The 21038-nt window shown below is 40.7% G+C and overlaps 1 protein-coding gene across 2 annotated transcripts; it reads left to right on the top strand.

Annotated features, from left to right (window-relative positions):
* The first annotated feature begins 972 nt into the window (after positions 1 to 972).
* Positions 973 to 20720, top strand: man1b1a (mannosidase, alpha, class 1B, member 1a). 2 transcript variants are annotated; one of them, XM_017714645.2, is made up of 14 exons: positions 973 to 1335; positions 2298 to 2433; positions 4739 to 4847; positions 5867 to 6033; positions 7672 to 7808; positions 8450 to 8562; positions 10294 to 10485; positions 10590 to 10738; positions 11089 to 11277; positions 12483 to 12673; positions 14827 to 14947; positions 15288 to 15482; positions 15833 to 15964; positions 18167 to 20720. In XM_017714645.2, exons 2-14 carry the CDS (start codon positions 2332 to 2334, stop codon positions 18371 to 18373), a joined length of 2004 nt encoding a protein of 667 aa, XP_017570134.1. In that variant the 5' UTR covers positions 973 to 1335; positions 2298 to 2331; the 3' UTR covers positions 18374 to 20720. The 2 variants fall into 2 exon arrangements, with proteins under 2 accessions (XP_017570134.1, XP_017570143.1); XM_017714654.2 differs by lacking the exon at positions 973 to 1335 and adding an exon at positions 4384 to 4440 and having other exon boundaries at positions 2314 to 2433.
* Positions 20721 to 21038: the final 318 nt, after the last annotated feature.

Here is a 21038-nt window from a genome sequence, read left to right as displayed (position 1 = left end):
AACCCACGCAGACGTAGGAAAAGCCTAAATTGCCCGGCTGGGGTATCGAACCCAGGCTCTTCTTCCTGTGGGGTGTCAGCTACCCACTGCACCACCGTGCTGTCCTGGTGTTTGCTAACTGATTAAAAAGATTATGATCATGTATTTATAAGGATCGGAAAGTACACAGCATAGAGTATAATATTAAACGTGTACTGTATGAGGATTATTTCATATTTTTAAAAGCCATGTATTTGTTCAAGCTTTATTTTTGCAGTCTTAAATCATTAAAACATAAATTACTGATTGTTGTTACTGTGGAGTTAAATGGACCAGAAAGTGTTAAAGGGGAAATCCACCAATTTTTCAAAGTTGCTGTACAATGTAATGGTTAAGATGTAAACATGGAAAGTCACTCATGGTTTGGTACGAAATGCTTTGCTCGTGAGAAACTTGCAAAGTCAGAATGTTCACAGTGGTGGTGACAGGAACCAGACGGCCGGAGAGTTTAAGGCCTCTAAAAGCTTCTTCTCAGAAACTTATTACATGAGATGGTTATGAATTTCCTGATGTCTGAGGCATTCACAGTAGCATGTGTATCTAAATCGATCTGTGATCTAAGTAGTAATATCTAAAACACATTGTAATCAGTTTATTATTTCAAATCATGGTGGAAGGATACTAAATGGGTGTTCTCAAAATAGTCCATAAAGAAAATAAATACAAACTCAGAAGACACGTGTAGGTTCACTGGTGCTTCTGGATAGTCAATAAAATGGCTATGTTTGTGTGGTAGCCATGGCGACCCCTGGTTCCTATCACCACCACTGTAAAGAAATATGAGTTGGTAAGTTTCTCTACAAATGAACCATTTCGCATCAAACCATTCTCAGTGACTTCATTGAACTCAACCACTGAATAAATTAAATATATAAAAATAGGTAGAGTTCCTCTTTAAATGGACTGGAAGGTGACGTCACCCGTCCGCGGTCATGTGGGGTGGTCAGGCAGGGCAGCGCGTAAACACTAGCATGCAGCTGGCTTTCTCCGGATTCTCCCACAGACAGCGCGTTTCTCTTCACTGGATTTGGGATAAAACCCTTCCTGAAGCGTTCGAGGGGCTCTCTCAGCTCGCAAATGGACAGATAACAGAGATGCTGGTCATGCTATGCTAGCTAGCTCTTCTGCTCTGTCGTGCACACCCTCGGTGGGTCTGCTGGCCAGCTGGGTTAATGACCGCCGAGCACAATGACCTGGCTGTAGTAGGGTTAGGTAACCTTAGTCGCCTCAGTCCACTCGTCGTTGTGTTCACACATCCGCTGGACGTAACAGGATTAACAAGACGTTCAGAGAAAGGTAAGATTTCAGCTCAGCTCCTGACCATCTCCCCAGCTGACCCACATCTTCACTGCACGACAGGAAGAGTGGAGGAAGGTTGGCAGGCAAAAAGTGTTTTGAATGGGACGCTCTGGAGCAGCAGCACATTTTCAGCGTCAAGTGTCGGCAAGAGAGGTGTAAAGAGTATAAAGCCCCCAGCATTGGGCTGTGGAGTGCTGGAGCTCCCTCCAGTACCTGTGCGATGAGTTGGAGTAAACCAGAACTAATCATCCAACATCAGTACCTTTCCTCAATAATGCTTCTGTGGTTAAATGCAATCAGATCCTCACAGCAATGTTCCAACGTCTAACGTAAAGCCTTCTCAGAAGAGTAGACAAAGAGTGTGTAGGGTGCATAATCCCCAAGGCCAGTCTCCATGAGAAAAACCACAAACATGCATAACTAGAATCACAGTGAGCTTTTCTCTCAAATACTCATCATCTCAATGATCACGTCGTGATAACACAGTCTGACGCTGCTGACTGGCCATGAGTTAATAAATCCATTGTAAATCCAATAAGCTCATGTTGCTTTGAAAGACAGCAGGATAAATACGAAGCAGATGGTCTTATTGTGGCACTTTAAATCTCTCTCATATTACCCCGACTAATGCTGGACAATATCCTAGCCTCTTTTATATGGGAACTGTACAGTTACATCTGTGGCCTCTAGCACCTCTGCCGTTTCTGTCCCAGCATATAGAAGGTGGTTATTAATCTGAAAGACAGATTTGTTTTTGCTCTGCTCCTCAATTCTCATTAGGGGCCTGCAAAGTGTTGCGTTGCTGTAGCAACGATCGCCGATCTGCTTGCTTTCACACTCTTTATTAGGAGCTCAGCATCTGTGATGAAATACACACGGGCGTGTCTCACTCTTTTGTTTTCTATACCCCTCTCTCTCCCTCTCATTCTCTCTCTCTCTCTTCCTCTTTCCTTTACCAGGCTCAGTATCTAAGCTCTGGGTTCTGTATGAAGGATGTACTCGCCCCTGAGGAAGGACTTTGTCTCTCTGACGCTGGGAGAGCAGCATAGTCACAGCTATACCAACGGAAAGCACCGGAGGCAGTCGTGCTGGAGGGTCAGTGTGATAACTGCTTAACTTCTAATCCAGGCATCATTTAGACCAGTGGTTCTCAATACTAGTTGTGGGCACCCCTTGCCTCCCATATTTTCAAGTAATCCCTGCCCCGGCACAGCTGATCCAGTTCATCAGCTACATTGTACAAGCCCTTTGTGAGCTGGATTAGATGTGTTCAGGCAGGGCGTAGTTGAGTGCAGGACAGAAGCCTAGGACTGGTATTGGCAACCACTGATTTAGACCACTAAGGTGGCATGTTTTTATGGAATGGTGAAGGCTTGCTGATTGTTAAGGTTCATGCATACTCTGTTCTTGAGTATTTCAACACGCTATGAGCAGATTCACTGTTCAAAGAACCTTAGCGAAGATGTCACTGGATAGTTCTTGGGAGTGTGAGAATAAAGAACCTTTCCAAAGGTTGAAAAAACTACTGAACAGGCAGGTAATAAAAGAAAACCCAGCACAGTGTTGGTCTACAAGTCTCTGGAACTGTACTGGAATGATGGAAAACCATTCTCCCAAAAGATATTCCCTTAATTGGCGATTGGATGGTGGTTCTGCAGAGCGCTCTCTAACATGCGAGTCCAAAATCTCCCATAGATGTGTCTGCACCAATCAAAGTTTTTTCCTTGAATTGTACATTTAAGTTGGGCCGTTTATGAATCTTTACATTTAGAACTGTAAGTGTATATTTTGTATTTGATGGAAAATCTCTCAGAATTATGTGTAGTCCAAGTTTAGGCTTAATATCTGTCTGGGAAATTTACACATAATGTCCAAAGTTGTCTGTTTACCCCTTCTTAGTAGATTAGATTAGATCCAATTCAATTCAATGTTATTGTCATTGTGCAGAGTACAGGTACAGAGCCAGTCAAATGCAGTTAGCATCTAACCAGAAGTGCATAATACAGTGTTATTTACATGTAGAGCACAAGGAAGTAACCAACAATAACCAACAACAGTTACAGAGTGTACAAATAAGGATGGTAGAGTGGTAAAAAATATAGATGTAGCGAATATAATTTACGTATATACAGAGTAAGTGGAGAGAATGCAAATGTATGTAGTAAGTACTGTCAGAGCAGCATATGTAAAATGATAAGTACACAGTGAAAAACATGTTCAGCAACTGTCTATGAAAACATGACTGACTGTACAAATATGAATAGTGCAGTAATAGACTGTACAAATATGAATAGTGCAATAATGCTAGAACAAAGTACAGTAACAGTGCAGTGAGTGCAAAGATGAGGTTAAAGTGGCAGTGTGGAATTCAGCAGGGTCACAGCCTCAGGAAAGAAGCTCTTCCTGAGCCTGCTGGTTTGGGAGTGGGGGCTCCTGTAACACCTGCCAGATGGGATGAGGGTAAAAAGTCCATGGCTAGGATGAGAAACATCCTTGATTTTGTTTCTCTCCCTGCCCATGCTTATGGTAAATGTAATATAATGGACATACAATGTGTCTTCAGATTCTGACAACTCACTTCTGTATCTTGAAGGTGGGAGGAACTGCATGCAGTTTGGAATGGATACATGAGGGAACTCTGTTTCCCCTCCTAGCCAGTCAGCTAGCATTGCTGCTAAGAAGCCGAATGTCACGTCTGGGCGTCTACCTGAGTGGGGGCGGTTCCAGTGTCTGTGTGTTGTATTGTAGTCAGAGATAATTAACGAAAGCACAAAAAAGACACAAAATGTATAGAAAATTGTAAGTTATTACAAACCAATGAGACTGGGGGCTGCAATACTGCACTACAGAGTATCTCACAACCTGACAAATAACATATTGAATGCTAGCTTTAGGCCAGAACCCTGCTCAGTAAAACACTCCAGCACATCTTACATAAGATTCATAATTATCTGACTAAATAGTTCAAATTAGCGTTTCTGCTGGTTCATTATTATGTGTTATTATATGACTATATAGGATAATCTCTGCTGAGTTTCTCTCCAGGTGAACGTCTAATCACCCTGTTGCCCTCACTTCTCTATGCATTTCTGCTGATTGCAGGTGTGCATCCATCTTTCTAAGTGCATGTCTAGACATCTGATTGCCTCTTATGTTAAAATAATCTCTCGTCTTATGACGGTAGTAATAGTTCCTAACTCAAGTCTTAGTCAATATGGATGTTGTATTCTTTCATTGTGTTATTGCCTCTGATGTGCACATTCAGCCTTTCAGCATTGCCTTAAAGGTGTTGTAGCAGAATTATTCTGCATAATCATGATGGACAGTGAAAGGAAATGTACTATGTGGTGTGAATCTGGGTTCATTCCATATATTTATACGTCTGTGCTTTTCTTTTCAGAGATGGAAGCAGTTATCTCGACTACAGCGCAGTCTGATCCTGTTTCTGCTGGCCTTCCTGCTCATCTGTGGAATCTTCTCTTACCCCAGCCTCTCAGAGCAGTGGAGAGGTGTCTTTTGTATTTTGTACCTTTCTTTTAAATAATTGAGACTAGAAATATGCTACAGTGTTTATGAAATACTGTAACCTTCAATAGGCTTTTAGGCCAGTTCTGAATATAATCGTTAAAGCTCTCTTTGTAAGCAGTAATTATATTTAAAGCTATCTTTCTTTTTGCTTATAATTTTTTTTGTTTGTTTTTTTAGTTGAATGATTTCCAAACGTACTGCCAAAGTTCAGTATTTGTAGATATTTTCCAATTCCTGGTTCAGCTAATTAACCCATTAATATCCGAATCTGAAATTTCCTTTGGTGTTAATGTTTTCTGAGATTGCCTGAGTTCAAATCTTTGCTTTTTTTTTTTTTTTAAACAAACTAGTCAAAGAATATGAATACAAATAATTTTTTAATGTTAATTTGTCATATAAAATCTATTTTCATTGGTCACACACTAGAGTTTTTTGACAAAACAAAAAACTTTTTTTTTTTTCATTTAAATGAATACTGTTAGATGTTCATCCAAGGTATAGTGAAACAAAACACGTTGTGTGATATTGTTCCTTACTGTACTGAATTTAGTTGTTGGATATGAATGGATATTTCATAAAGTTAACTCAAGTGTGCTGGTGTTGGAAATGAACAGATCCAGGTAATGTCAGGGGTACACTGAGGAGAAGAGGTTCATTTTATTACCATTATAGTAAATAAGAAATTATAATAGCTTTTTTTTGTACTAATGCTTACTTGTATCTATTCTAATATTCATATTTCTCATAAGCAAAAAAAAAAAACAGTGTCCCAGATAAAGAGTTTACAAATACTTGACTGGCCTAAGACTTTTGCACAGCACTGTGTTTGTGGTATTAACGATGCAGTATGTCCCATGCTGTGTTGTTGTTAGGTGTTGTAGTTCTTACATGCACTGTCTGCTGCAGTGCTCTGAACATGAGGTAGCTTTTCCCGAGAGGGTAATTAAGACTCCTTATTCCCTTAATAAATTGCTCTCTCTTTCCCTTCCATGTTCTTCAGCTCTCTCTGATGACTCAGTGAAGGGAGGCTGGGATGAAATGGAGCACCAAGGCCTCCAGCCCATTCCTCCTGGTCTCGTCCCGAAGGTCGTCCCTGGGGTTGTACAGGAGGAGCCTCCAGAGCTGCAAAGGCTGAACGTCCCCATCCTGCCCAAACCTCAAGGCTTGGTAAGTACCACACTATCAAGAACATTCCAGAATCTGCCTGCGTGTGGACATCCAGCTATTTTTCTTTCTTTCTTTCTTTCTTTCTTTCTTTCTTTCTTTCTTTCTTTCTTTCTTTCTTTCTTTCTTTCTTTCTTTCTTTCTTTCTTTCTTTCTTTCTTTCTTTCTTTCTTTCTTTCTTTCTTTCTTTCTTTCTTTCTTTCTTTCTTTCTTTGTGTGCAGTAACTGAACAAATGGAAAGCTGTTTTCTTTACTAAGATGGCAAAAATGAAATAGTAATTTAAAAATGAAGTAATAATAATAATAATAATAATAAAAAAATCAAAGGTGTCAGGTCGGATTTCCTAGGGTTTTTTTTTTACCCCGTCATGTGTCTTTAACCATTAGGCTCAAAAGAGGCTCCGGCTCAGTGTTTGTCTCAAGCAAAATCAACATTATACTGAAGAAGATATGATGACTGTGGTAGATAATTCACTCACATCCTTCACCAAGTTTTGACTTCTTTGAACTCTTTGAACACTCAACACAATTGTAATCATCAGATTCACTCTCTTTGGGTAAGGGGTCCAAAACACAACCGGTGTTACAATATATTTTCCTGCATCTTTAGTGCAAACACATTAACACCAGAAGGTCTCTAAATCCTCAAATCATACATTGTAAAATGTTTAATATTTGTTATTAATAAGTGGAATTATCCTGAAAAGCAATGTAGTTTTTTTTTTTAATTTAAATGAGTAAGTGGTTGCCAGGCATAATGATCAATATTTATTCCATAACCAGTACTCTTTAATGATTTTCTGCATTAATACAATGTTCACTTAAGTGTGGTCATGTTTATATATATTAAGTATTTTTACAGCAGCTTTGAACTCAGCTCAGCCATCCAACCATTTAATAAATATACTTTTAACTGAGTGTTTATATAATCCGATAACTGCACAAAATCAGACTTTGTCATTAATCCGATTGGCGCGTTTACATGCACTTCTGGCCTATGCACGTCTAACTCGTAGAAGAAGACATGATATAAACATAAAGTAAATGTAAAGTAAAACTCAGACTTCATGCTGTGTTGTACCACGTTACATGAAAATATAAACATACATCATCAGCAGCAGTGCTGCTCGCTTATTTCCGGTACCTCAGTTTGTTTTTGCGTATGCGCAGACTGAGAAATCTGAATGAAATTAGAGTAAGAGTTTACACGCACTGAGAAATCTGATTCACTGATCTGATTTCTTAACTGGATTTTTAGACCTTACTCTGGTCTAAGAAACGGGAGTTTACTGTTTACAAGACCATTTGAATAATCAGATAACTGCAGAAAGGAAATCTGATTATGATCAGAGTATTGAGTGCATGTCACACTCAGTCATTTTGAAAATATCAAATCATTATTTAGGTAAACCTTCTCTTCAAACCAAGGTAGAGACTTTGCTAAGCATGACGCAGAGTGCAAAATCTTTGTGGAGATTTTTCTCCATTATTTCAGTAACAGTAAAAAGCAAATGTTACTCAGGCAAGGTAAAATGTCCACAGGCTTCCCACGGCAATGTAAAACTACTGTGTAAGGGTTTATGTGAAGCTGATCCAGTATGTAAGGTGTTGGTCTCAGTGTTTTTGGCTCCTCATCTGCAGAAGAAGCCTCCAAGTAAGCGTGGTCCACCAGCCCTGCAGAAAAGAGGCAACATGTCAGACTGGCAGGTGAAGGACAGAGAAGAGCCAGCTATCAGAAGAGATGAAGATCAGGAGACGGAAACAAAGACAGTCATTAGGTATGGCTTCAATACATTAGTGCAGCAGCCACTACCACATATGAGGCTGTTAATCACTCCAGTTATGGAGAGACCTTGAGTGAGATGGAGTAAGACATGGCTTCGTGTTCATGGATTTTGTGCATAGATCTTATTCTCAGCTTCTGAACCACCAGGAGGCATGAGGATATAACTGTGCAGAGATAAGACTTTTTTTATTTCCATTTTTATGCTATTAGTATTGTACGCATTTAAAAAGAGCACTGCTTAAATGGTGTTTCTCACAACTTAATGCAAAATGTACTCCTCATATTCAGAATGTATTTCTCTGCTCAAATAATTCTGCATTCACCTCTCTCACTTCACTTAGCCATAAAAGCGCATTAAAATCCATTAAGCAAATGAGTAACGTGCTAGCCCTGTACAGTGGAGCTACTAAGTAAAGTTATAAATTGATTTTCAGGGTCGTGAGTCGGATTAAGCTGTTTGTCCGTCTGTTGAGAACTGGCCAAGAAGAAGGCTCCTATTAATCCCCCCCATCTTCGCTCTCCTAGTCCTGTAGTCTGAAAATGCTTTTTTTCTGCTTATTTAAAGAACTGTACAGTTTTGTGTTGTTTTAATTTCAATCAGTCTGGTTCATTAATTTATCTTTGTTCTCCCAGCTGGCGAGGGGCCATGATTGAAGCGGAACAAGGCACTGAGCCACAGCCCTCAGCTCATGCGAAAGAGGGAGGAGGGCCTGCTGAGGTTGAAGGTGCTAATCCTTTACAGCCAGGTAGGAATCCAGCCTCCATGCACAATCCAAACATGTGCTTGAGCAGTTAGACTTGCTATTTTCAGGCCTGAAATTTTGATTATAGTCCAGTGAGATTCTGCTGAAGTGGTGACCCATAGCACCAAGTTTAGATTCCGTACACAATTCTGTCCCAACCTGATGGTTAACTGATACTCGACCACCACAAACAAAAGAACAGAAAAAACTCTGCTTTACTAATGATGCCGCTTACTATGTAATCCTAAATCATGGGTCTTTATAGGGTGTTTGACCTCCCCTTTGCTCTCCACTCTTCTGGAAAGACTTTATACTAGATTTTGGAACATTTCAGTGAGTATTTGATTGCATTCAGACACAAGATCATTAATCTTAAGGTCAAGCACTGATGTTGGATAATTAGCTCTGGATTATAAATTTGTTCACAGCGAATGTCAGAAAATCTAACTGATGAAAAAGATGAATTTGCTTCTGGCAGCATTTGGTTTCCTTTCGTGAGCAAACCTCAGAAGTGTCAGCCAACAGAAAACAAAAGGCTGAGCTGGACGTTCCCTGTCAACATAATGTCACTTGTTGCTCACAGTTGCCAAAAAAAAAAAAAAAAAGCAATCCAGTTAACCAGCTAATGTTAACTGTTTTCTGAACTATAGATCCTTGTGAGGAGGCAGTTAGTTAAACATATTCTGCAAAAAGTCTGCATCTGGACCATGAGGAATCCGCTTGTGATAACTTCTGCAAAGTATAGAAGGAGCAGATGTTTATGGGCAGTGTAATGGGCAGGAAGTTCAACACTTCTTCACACATCACAGTGAGATCATAGACTAATGAAACTCGCCCTTATTGCACTTGTTTTTGGACGAGAAAATGTCCAACATGCTTAATTCATCCTAATCAGCCGATGTGTACATTAGTAACATTAGCAAGTGCTTTGAACACCACAGCTAACAAGGAGATCCATCATATTTCTACAGTAAGTTAATCGCTTACCGAGCTACAGTGCCTTTGGGATGTTCTTTGTTTATTTTTTTTTTGCAAACCTTGGTGATATTTATAGTGTCCTCTTTTTTTGATTGGTTACCTCATGAAAAGTGACAAGTCACTAGCTTTTCTGCTGAAGTTGTGTATTTATCAACTCGATCTATGAGGATTTGCGCTGGAAAAATCAGCAGTTTACAACAAGAAAAAACTGTTATGGAGCAGAGCCCGAGAAATCCGCATCCTGCCATTGGATGTAATGCCGGTGGAATAAGCTTATTGCCTGAACACAGCCCAGTGCTGGGTGTCTTCAGCCTGCGTTTGGCATTGGACACTGTAACTTTGCTCACGTGCAGCTGCTCCACAGCATCCCATTTCTTTTGGCAGTGCTTTTTTGTGGAGATCATGCTGTGCAAGTGTGAGCAGGAGGTGCACCTTAAAGTAGCTGATTTTACTCATTAGAAAGGGTGTCTGGATGCTTTTAGAAATATAGTGTTTCAGAGAAGATGTCTGAATCTCACTAAGCTAAGTCATTTTTTCTGAGCTCTAGTCTGAGATGCATTAACAGACCGAAACAATTGTCTTTTCCTGTGGTCAAGGGTACTCAAGTGTGTCTCCCAATCATTCTCTGCAAAACTGACATACAGGACTTGCTTGATTGCAGCAAATTCCCAGTGTATCCCAAGTTATATAGTTATCCTCAGTCAGATAGCATCATAACACCAGTCATAAATGAAGCATGTTTTTATTCTCTTTTAGTTTCTGTGAAGCCTGTGGATCGGGCTGAGGCCGTGAGGGAAGCTTTCAGGCATGCGTGGAAAGGTTATAAAGCGTTTGCCTGGGGTCATGATGAGCTGAAGCCCATCTCTAAGACACATGGAGAGTGGTTTGGTTTGGGCCTTACACTAATAGATGCGCTCGACACCATGTGGATTCTAGACCTGAAAGAAGGTAAGACAGCTGCAGCCTCTTTCTGTCAGTCATGTAATAAACAGCATGTCTTTCTAGGCTCAGAAATCCATCTAGCTCTGCTCCTTTCTCGTTATTTCTCTTAGAGTTTGAAGAGTCTAAGAGATGGGTAGAGAAGGAGCTGTCGTTCACTAAGAACGTGGATGTGAATCTCTTTGAGAGCACCATCCGAATTCTTGGAGGCCTCCTGAGCACCTACCACCTGACAGGAGACTCTCTGTTCTTGGACAAGGCTGTCAGTAGCCCAAATACAACTCTATCTTTTGTCATTGTTTCTTGAGTTGCAGCTTTCCTGGAAGGGAATAAAGGATCAGATAGGATCAGCATTTGAAAACAAAGATTTTAGTTCTGTAGGGTCATTTTGAATGTCTTAAGTGCTTTGCTGAAATATCTCTAAATGCAGAACTTGCTTTATCCATTTGTTGCCTTAGAAAGGCACTAACTCTAGATTAATGCAGAGATAATCAATTTTTTTTATATAAACACGGTTTTCAGTTCTTAAGGGTCATTTAAAGGTTGAATAATTGAATGCCTTAATGCTTTGAGTGTCTCTAAATGCTCTCCTTAATCTCTTTGTTCTCTTAGAAAGACATTGGCTCAAGATTAATGCCTGCCTTCAATACACCGTCCAAAATCCCTTTCTCTGATGTAAACATTGGAAAAGGTATTGCTCACCCCCCGCGCTGGACCACTGACAGCACAGTAGCTGAAGTCACCAGCATTCAGCTGGAGTTCAGAGAGCTCAGCAGGCTCACTCAGGACCCGCAGTACCAGGTACAACCAGCAGGGGTGCTATTTGGTTCTTGTCATACACAATGTCTTCACAACTTTGTAGTAGGTGCAAGAAGTGAAGCATAGAGTCATTATGAAATAATATCATTTTTATTCTTTTTATATATTTGGAAGAATATATGAAATGAATGACCAAGTGTTTGCTTATAAATGTGTCGAAGAGCTTTTAGATTATATCAGCAGTCGTGGATCATAGATTTATTTCCTATATTTTACATTTTAAAAAATGTAAATTACACAAGCAGGCCAAATTTGACATTTTATGTTTGGCTTATTTATGTGGTTTGCATGTGTAATTGACAATTATTACAGGGTGGTTTGAGGATGATGAATTTTTAAAAATGAAAATATAATAATAATAACGATGATAATAATAATAATTCACATAGCATGGGGGGCGGGGGGGTCAAGACTAAGTAGTGAAGGAGAAAGAAAAATGCTCGTGAGAGAGAAAAGTCTTTAAGTCAGATTTGAAGGTAGAGAAAGAAGAGCAGTCTCAGAGGGATTGAGGAAGAGAGTTCCAGATTTTGGTGGCCATGGCACTGAAGGACCTCCCTCCCAAAGTGGAAAGTCTGGTGCGTGGGACAGCAAGGGAGTGTAAGAGGTCAGCAGTTCTCTGAGGTAGGGGGAGCAAGGTTTGAGCAGTAAAATTTATAAATATCTGATGGTTCGAGTCCTAGTTGGAATAGACAAAAACAAGTCCAGTAGTGTCAATTTTAAAAAGTACTGTCCAAAAGTGAGCACACACATTTTTGTTCTGTATTATATACCATGCCACTCTAAATCCAATTAAACATGGCTAATTATGCTGTCTTTATAATGATTCTGCACCTGCTAAATGTGTTGACTTTGTGCTTCAGTTCAACGAAGACATCTCTCCAATATTGAAAGGCAAAGGAACCTGCATGCTATGTACATAGGCAAAGCAAAAACCTGGCATAAGAGATTACAAAAATTCTGAAACATATTAATAAAAATAGTTGATACTAATGAAACATGCAGTTGTTTATTGTTCTTTAAGTACAGACAATATCCACAACATGGATAACAAAAACATATTGTGACACAGTGTCATGGTCATATTACCCACCTCCATACTGGACAAACGTTGATTTCTTCTGCATTAGAGTATAAATAATCAAAATATTTTCTGTGCTCCCCCCCCCCCGTGTTTTGTTTGTGGCCAGAAAGCAGTGGATGAGGTAATGAGGCAGGTCCACAGGCTTGATGGGAAGCATGATGGCCTGGTTCCCATGTTCATCAACACAAACAGTGGGAAGTTCACCCACCGTGGCGTTTTCACCCTGGGAGCCCGCGCAGACAGCTACTACGAATATCTGCTGAAGCAGTGGCTGCAGGGCGGCAAGAAGGAGCCTGAGTAAGTTTCATATCTCTACGAAATTAGTTGCATTTCTCAACTATGAAAAGCTGGTTTGTGTTGAAGGGCCTTTATAATGGAATCTTTTTGCTTTGATGTAGTATCTGAACATCGTTAACGTTTAAAAACTTACTGTTCACTCAGCAGTTGATATATAGAAGCTGAGCTGCAAAAACAGCCCTTTTTGAAGTCGTCTTGGTTGTAACATCACTTTACATATGTCATAACATTCAGCTTTTTAGCAGTGTAGCCTATCTAATCACGTGGAAGAGATGACGATTGTTGTTACTGCATACTAGCAGAGTTATTGGAGAGGAAAACATTTTGCTGTACTTGGGACAAATCAGGCTCATCATTCGCAGCCTTTCGAATGATCCAGATGTCCAACAGGAGTTTATTTTTCCCAGTATCCTCTTCCCAACATTATCAGTTTGCTTTAAAGGGCAGCCAGTTGAGCACAGATGATTTATAAGATAGCAAAATAAAACAAGCCTTTTTAATGGATAAACCGAGGTTGAAAATTTTTTTTTGGTATATAAAACAACACAAATGTAATAAGTAGAAAAAAATAGAATGCAAGAAAAAATGTGGAATACAGGAAAAATGAAAATTCTGTTAATAAGGATTATTATCATTTTTATATATATTTCTGAATATATAAGTATCTGAAATATTAGGGGTTAAATGAATTAACAATGCAATTACGAACCATACAAAAATGATCTATTGTGCTATGCTTGTTAATATGCTAACTTAATCTAACTTAATGTGTTTTTAATCAAGATTTAACAATTACATTTGCATTCGTAGTACTCCCCGGAAAACTATTCCCCCTTTTGATAACCATCATCTTGACAAAAAACAGATAATGGTGAAATGAGGACTTTTTTTTTGTTGACATAACAAAATTGAATAACAAACTGAATAACGTTGGAGGCATCAATTCTGCCCCTTTTTCCCTCTTTTGCCCAAATCTGACTGTGTGACATGCAGCACTGTCAGCAGCTTCAGCTCTGTGGTGCTGCTGAGAGTGAAATGAAATTGGAAGTGCCTGCTATGTCTTGTCTGTCTGTCCCTCTGCTACCTAGACATTTGCATGCGTGTCACCTCACTGCTTCACACCTGATCCTGATCGTCCTCCCTCCAGTGCTTACATCACACTCACTCACTGGTGGAAGCTGGTCAGAATCTGCGCTGCTCTTTTGAGGAGTCACCTTGAAATTTTTCAGTAGAAAGGCAGAGCAAGTGCTTCAATGGGCATGACAAAGAAAATCACCCTCATGTTTTGCAAGTCACTGAACATGTGTTTTTCATCCTTTTCATGAGGTTATTTGTAGGTTAGAATTGATCTAATCACTGAAACACAAGCAGCCAAGTCAAGGTCATGCTCACAGCCATATTAGTAAGCAACTGTGATTGTTTTCCCTAAGCTGGAACTGCAAGAAACGCAACACTGCTCCACTGTGGGTGGTATAGCAGATAAACAATTGTAGTTGATGGAGTTGCCAGTTTATTAGGACGTCTGAGACCACCATTTGTTGAAAAACGGCAAAAGCGCTGTTAAGCACAAGTTATTCATTTTACAGAACATTTATTTGTTTCCTGGAGAGATTAGACATAAGACATAAGGGGAAAGTCAAAGGACAATAAGTGGGGAAAAAAGCACGAGTTTCCAGAAGTGGTGTTCAACAATGTGGCAAAAGATAAAAAGAAAATAGGACTCCTTACAACTGGATATTTTTGGTTGGCGTACCACTCTCAAACCCAACAGTGACACTGAGGTGTTTAAAAATCCCAGAAACACTGCTGTGCTTATAATGCACCACTACCATGTCAGTGTACCTGCTGTGCTGAGAATGATCCCCACCCCACTCCCTTGTAATATGTGGTGTTCCAATTGTGGTGTTGATGAAGTGGGACACTGATGCCGATCATAGCAACAAATGGGTTGCAGTCAACCTGCAGTTACCTCATGTGGCAGATGTGCCTGATGGCCAATGAATGTAAGCATAGCAGGTGTACTTCCCTTGATTATAGTGGTGCAGTAGCTCATTTATGCCTCTAGGAGGCAGATTTTACCCAATATATTGACACGTGTAGGCCGTTTAACGACATTGTGTGTGAGATATATGTGTGTATGTATGTATGTTTAGGCTACTGGAGGACTATCTGCAGGCTGTGGAAGGGGTCAAGAAAAACCTCCTCAGACAGACGTCACCCAGTAAACTCGTCTTTGTTGGGGAGCTGTCCCATGGACGACTCAACCCCAAGATGGTGAGAGATTAAAAACGTGGAAAAACAGCACTCACGTGTCCAGGCTTTAAGTCCAGAGTTAAGCTATAGGCTGGTGCTGGTTGCAGGGCATCTGTTTGTTTAATCCCCATTCTCAAAATCAGTATGCTTAATGAAGCCAGTGAAATTGGCTCGCTCATGAGGATGAAAATAGATATTACTGATGGAGATTAGACTGTCTATGACTTTGACCTTTGCATTTGTTTTTTTTTTCTCATTTTCATTCTCTCTCCTCTCTCTTTGTTCTTTCTGTCTCTCTCTCTCTCTCCTGTTTCTGCTTTGTTCTATCTCTGTGCTTGTTTTCCACTTCTCTCCCTTTTAGGATCATTTGGTGTGTTTTCTGCCTGGGACGCTGGCTCTGGGAGCCCATAATGGCCTTCCAGCTGACCATATGGATCTGGCCATGCAACTGATGGAGACGTGCCATCAGATGTATGTGCAGATGGAGACGGGGCTGAGCCCCGAGATTGCCCACTTCAACCTGCAGAACCACAACGGCCGTGATGTAGACGTCAAGGCAAATAAGATTTTTTTTTTTTTTAATTTCACAAAAAACATCTCCAATTAAATCAAATCTATTTTAACTCTGCTGCCATGTCTTTCGACCTGGAGCGTCATGTTTTAAGTTTCATCAAGAGCATAAAACTGTTTCTACTATAACCACTGATAGGAAGAATTATATTAAAATACTGGTTTTGCACTGAAGCTGTAAATCTAATATGCCTAATAAATAACAGAAGCTTACGTAAACCAATTAGCACACTGCATAGTTAACTGTCGCTTTTGGGGGTTTCTTTCATTGATTGTCTTTGCATTGTCTTGTGTAAATATTATGTACCTAATTTACATGTTTACATGTGTTTGTAGCCAGCAGATAGACACAACCTGTTGCGGCCTGAGACAGTGGAGAGTCTGTTCTACATGTACAGATTCACCCAGGACAGTAAATACAGAGACTGGGGCTGGGAGATACTGCAGAGCTTTAACAAGTACACCAGGGTAAGTCTAAAATTAAACCTACATCTCTTACTCTTTACTTTACACTTTACTTCAGCCTGGGCACTACTCACAGAGACTTTACTTCAGCCTGGGCACTACTCACAGAGACTTTACTTCAGCCTGGGCACTACTCACAGAGACTTTACTTCAGCCTGGGCACTACTCACAGAGACTTTACTTCAGCCTGAGCACTACTCACAGAGACTTTACTTCAGCCTGAGCACTACTCACAGAGACTTTACTTCAGCCTGGGCACTACTCACCGAGACTTTACTTCAGCCTGAGCACTACTCACAGAGACTTTACTTCAGCCTGAGCACTACTCACAGAGACTTTACTTCAGCCTGGGCACTACTCACCGAGACTTTACTTCAGCCTGAGCACTACTCACCGAGACTTTACTTCAGCCTGGGTACTACTCACAGAGACTTTACTTCAGCCTGAGCACTACTCACAGAGACTTTACTTCAGCCTGAGCACTACTCACAGAGACTTTACTTCAGCCTGAGCACTACTCACAGAGACTTTACTTCAGCCTGAGCACTACTCACAGAGACTTTACTTCAGCCTGAGCACTACTCACAGAGACTTTACTTCAGCCTGGGCACTACTCACAGAGACTTTACTTCAGCCTGGGCACTACTCACAGAGACTTTACTTCAGCCTGGGCACTACTCACAGAGACTTTACTTCAGCCTGAGCACTACTCACAGAGACTTTACTTCAGCCTGAGCACTACTCACAGAGACTTTACTTCAGCCTGGGCACTACTCACAGAGACTTTACTTCAGCCTGAGCACTACTCACCGAGACTTTACTTCAGCCTGGGCACTACTCACAGAGACTTTACTTCAGCCTGGGCACTACTCACCGAGACTTTACTTCAGCCTGGGCACTACTCACCGAGACTTTACTTCAGCCTGGGCACTACTCACCGAGACTTTACTTCAGCCTGGGCACTACTCACCGAGACTTTACTTCAGCCTGGGTACTACTCACCGAGACTTTACTTCAGCCTTGGCACTACTCACAGAGACTTTACTTCAGCCTGGGCACTACTCACAGAGACTTTACTTCAGCCTGGGCACTACTCACAGAGACTTTACTTCAGCCTGAGCACTACTCACAGAGACTTTACTTCAGCCTGGGCACTACTCACAGAGACTTTACTTCAGCCTGAGCACTACTCACAGAGATTTTACTTCAGCCTGGGCACTACTCACAGAGACTTTACTTCAGCCTGGGCACTACTCACAGAGACTTTACTTCAGCCTGAGCACTACTCACAGAGACTTTACTTCAGCCTGAGCACTACTCACAGAGACTTTACTTCAGCCTGAGCACTACTCACAGAGACTTTACTTCAGCCTGAGCACTACTCACAGAGACTTTACTTCAGCCTGGGCACTACTCACCGAGACTTTACTTCAGCCTGAGCACTACTCACAGAGACTTTACTTCAGCCTGAGCACTACTCACAGAGACTTTACTTCAGCCTGAGCACTACTCACAGAGACTTTACTTCAGCCTGGGCACTACTCACCGAGACTTTACTTCAGCCTGGGCACTACTCACCGAGACTTTACTTCAGCCTGGGCACTACTCACAGAGACTTTACTTCAGCCTGGGCACTACTCACAGAGACTTTACTTCAGCCTGGGCACTACTCACAGACACTAATCTCTGCAGCACTTTGGCATAGAAGTTCCCCAGTTTAACATGCCCGGTCTAGAGCAATGGGTTAAGGTGTTATGGGGGAAAAAGTCACACATAGAATACCTGCTATAGCTAAAATATCTACAGGTCCAATTGACGGAGCCCCTGAAGTTGGTGGAATCTGGTTACAAACCTGTAGTATGGTGTATGTGTACTACCGTTCAGTATATTAGATACTATACTGCATTACACAGTAAGCTATTTTGAGTGCATTCTCTTTCAGCCAAGGCACTACTCACTGACTGAGAGGGCACTAATTGTGGCAGTTGCTTCAGCCAGCTTTTTTTTCTTTCAACTTAACTTTTTTTAGTCAAGGTTCCTTTTTATTTTTTATATTTTGGAGGTTTAAAAGACTGCATGATTTGTTTAAAATCAGTTTTTATTGTTTTTTTTGTTTATATATAATTATATATTTCTATAAAATATAAATAATTGTCACAGCCCCAAAGGCAGTATAATGGTGTGTCCACACTCTCTCTATGGCAGGTCCCCAGCGGTGGCTACACTTCCATAGGAAATGTGCGTGACCCAGTAAACCCTGGCCCCAGGGACAAGATGGAGAGCTTCTTTCTTGGGGAGACTCTGAAGTACCTGTTTCTGCTGTTCTCCGATGACCCTGAGCTGATCAGCCTGGATAAATATGTGTTCAACACAGAGGCCCATCCCCTCCCCATCTGGCCCTCTGACTCCTGACCGCAGCTCCAGCTGCAGAGACTGAATCTTCCAGACGGAGAGTCCTCCGCAAGCTCTTCATGAGGCAGATACTGAGTATTTGAGGTGGGCAGCTTTGCAACACGGATTGTCTTCGCACAGTGGGTGAACAGAATTGCTCTGGCCTTTACCTGCGCACACACTAATGGGGTTTTCTCAGAGGCTGTTCATGGTGGTGATGAAGGGTCTGGCAGGACTGCACTTCAGCTCTGGTGAGGCAAGCATGGACCTAATTGGGGAGGACATAAGTGTGAATTAAGTCATTTGAATTAAAGATATGCTAGATGTAAAGCTGTTCAATAATCTGTCCGCTTTCAGAATGATCGTCCAGCCACTAAAAGATAAAACTGTGACATAAGGGGTCTGTTAAATGTCTCTCGGCATCAAGATTTTAGGGTTTATCTCCAAATAAACTGAGTCACTGATGAAAGACTGTTCAATCACACACACTGTGACAATTCCTAGCACTTTGATGTACAAATGAAGGTTTGGATTTCCTTGCCATTTTTTATATATAATTGTGTGTATTGATGCACTTGATGTTTGTATTTCATCGTGTTGACTCTTCAAGCTCTCGCACAGGGACCCTGCAAGTATGTTTATGAATATTCCCTTTATGAGATGCAGGATACATTTGGGACCATGTTGAACAGTGAGCTGTTTATTTTTAGAGTTATGTTTATTGGTGGTTGTGAAGCCCATGAGATTTTATGCATTTCTGTTTATTTTATCTGACATTTTTAGCACTTTACCAAAAGCCAGTGACTTGATTTAGGGGGACTCCCCATGGAGCCACTTGCATTGCAGTGCTGTAGTGCATCAACAGCTTTTACTAGCTGTGAATCAGCCTCTGCAGCTAAACCTCGATTCCTTTCAAATTGTGACAAAAAATGCTCCTTTAAGGGACCATTTGAGGTTCACATACTGTATGTGATGCTAAACATATTTGGTCACCTTTTTTACTAGTAGAAGTGGCTGAATAAACTCCCAAGACATTGTTTTACACTGGGAAATGTTATAGCCACATTTTATTGCAGGAGCTAATAAACAAGAATTCTTTATCATAATATTATCTCGAATTTACAAGGATACACTGGTGCCTGTCTGCAAAGGTTAGCACATATATAAATGCTTATACATCTGATCCAGCACATATGTTGTGTGCAGTAAAGTTTTTTTATGTGCAATCACCTTTTCAGAGTTTCAGAGTTGCTGTTTGTCGTGGCTCATGTGTCATGTTTTTGTTTACCCTGTCATATTCTGGGCTTATCTGTCTGTGGTCACGCGTACTGTCATGCAGTCATGTGCTCTAAGCCTCCTAGACCTGTCAGACTATGATGAGATAAGCCTTCAGCAACGTTGCAAGCTTCTCTCCGTTTATTACAGCGATGATGGGCATCCGTAGCCCTGCACTGTAGCATCTTCTCCACCCAGTTCCTTCATGCCTGCTCACAGCAGCATGGTGGCAAATTTGACATTGTTTTTGTGCCTTTTGATGTACCGGATCCTGAAACGAGTGTGATAAACACTGACTGCTCTGCTGCAATCCGTTTCTGGCAATTACCATTTGTGCTTTGCTGGCATGCACTCTCAACGAAAGAGCTGTGAGAGGAGACTCGTCTCAGGGTTCAGATGCTTTTAATAGTGCGGATGTTTTCAGAGAGTGTCTGTAATGCATGGTCTAATGGAAAGTGGTGGAACTATACTTGATAACATAAAAAGTGGAAAAGATTATTATTTATTTTGCGTAGGTCTCTTTGGGTTATCAGTAAAAGACACATTAAGCCTGTCATGGGTCACTGAAAGGGACTATGTCTACCTTAATAGATATTTAAAGCAGTTTTGACAATACAAAATGATAGAGCATTTTGTTTATTGAGCAGCTGAGCTTTCCATTCAGTAACTGAGAGAGAGAGTTGTACTTAATCTCCCCCAGTTATGTTTGTTAATAGTCTGTTTTATCATGGGTATCACACTGAGTCTGTTTTAAATGAATAATTTAAATTAAATCTGCTCTCAAAGGGGAAAAAGGGAAAAGGACTATATCATTCATGTATTACGTGCAATAGACGCAATCCACTTTTTTGGTAGGATTTGTAGAATCAAAGACTCCTCTGAACTCCCAGCTCCTTCTGTTTGCTCCTGCTTTAGAGAATCTGCCTTGCTTCCTTTGACTGCTTCGTCTACTTAGCTTTACGTCTCATGTTATCAGAGGTTTGTTGTTGACTTTTTTTTATTCCACTGACTGAAGCTTTGTACGAAGTTCTGTAAATATACATTCATTTTCTCTACATCATTTGAATCTGCAAATAAAAAGATTTGACCTAAATGTGTTTGTTCTGTTTGATATTGACATTTTACGACATATTTCTTTGTGTACTTATGTCACAGCATGGACCAGAGCTTTACTTTAAATTGTGTGGGATTTGAGGAATTTCACTATCACTGCTCAGTCTCCTGATGACATTTGTCTCAACCAGGAAGAGTACAGCTGTAGAGAATTATAAATGTTTCTTCTAATGGTGCACGATATATCAGAAAATGTAATTGGTCTGATACTGATTGCAACTGATGATGTGGTGTATTGTTAGCTTGCAAGCTCTAACACATGTGTTGTCACTAAGCATTTGCTTTCCTTTCAGCTCAC

The sequence above is a fragment of the Pygocentrus nattereri genome, chromosome 16 (assembly GCF_015220715.1).
Source record: "Pygocentrus nattereri isolate fPygNat1 chromosome 16, fPygNat1.pri, whole genome shotgun sequence".
Classification (NCBI taxonomy): domain Eukaryota; kingdom Metazoa; phylum Chordata; class Actinopteri; order Characiformes; family Serrasalmidae; genus Pygocentrus; species Pygocentrus nattereri.
This window is presented reverse-complemented; position numbering and strand designations above follow the sequence as displayed.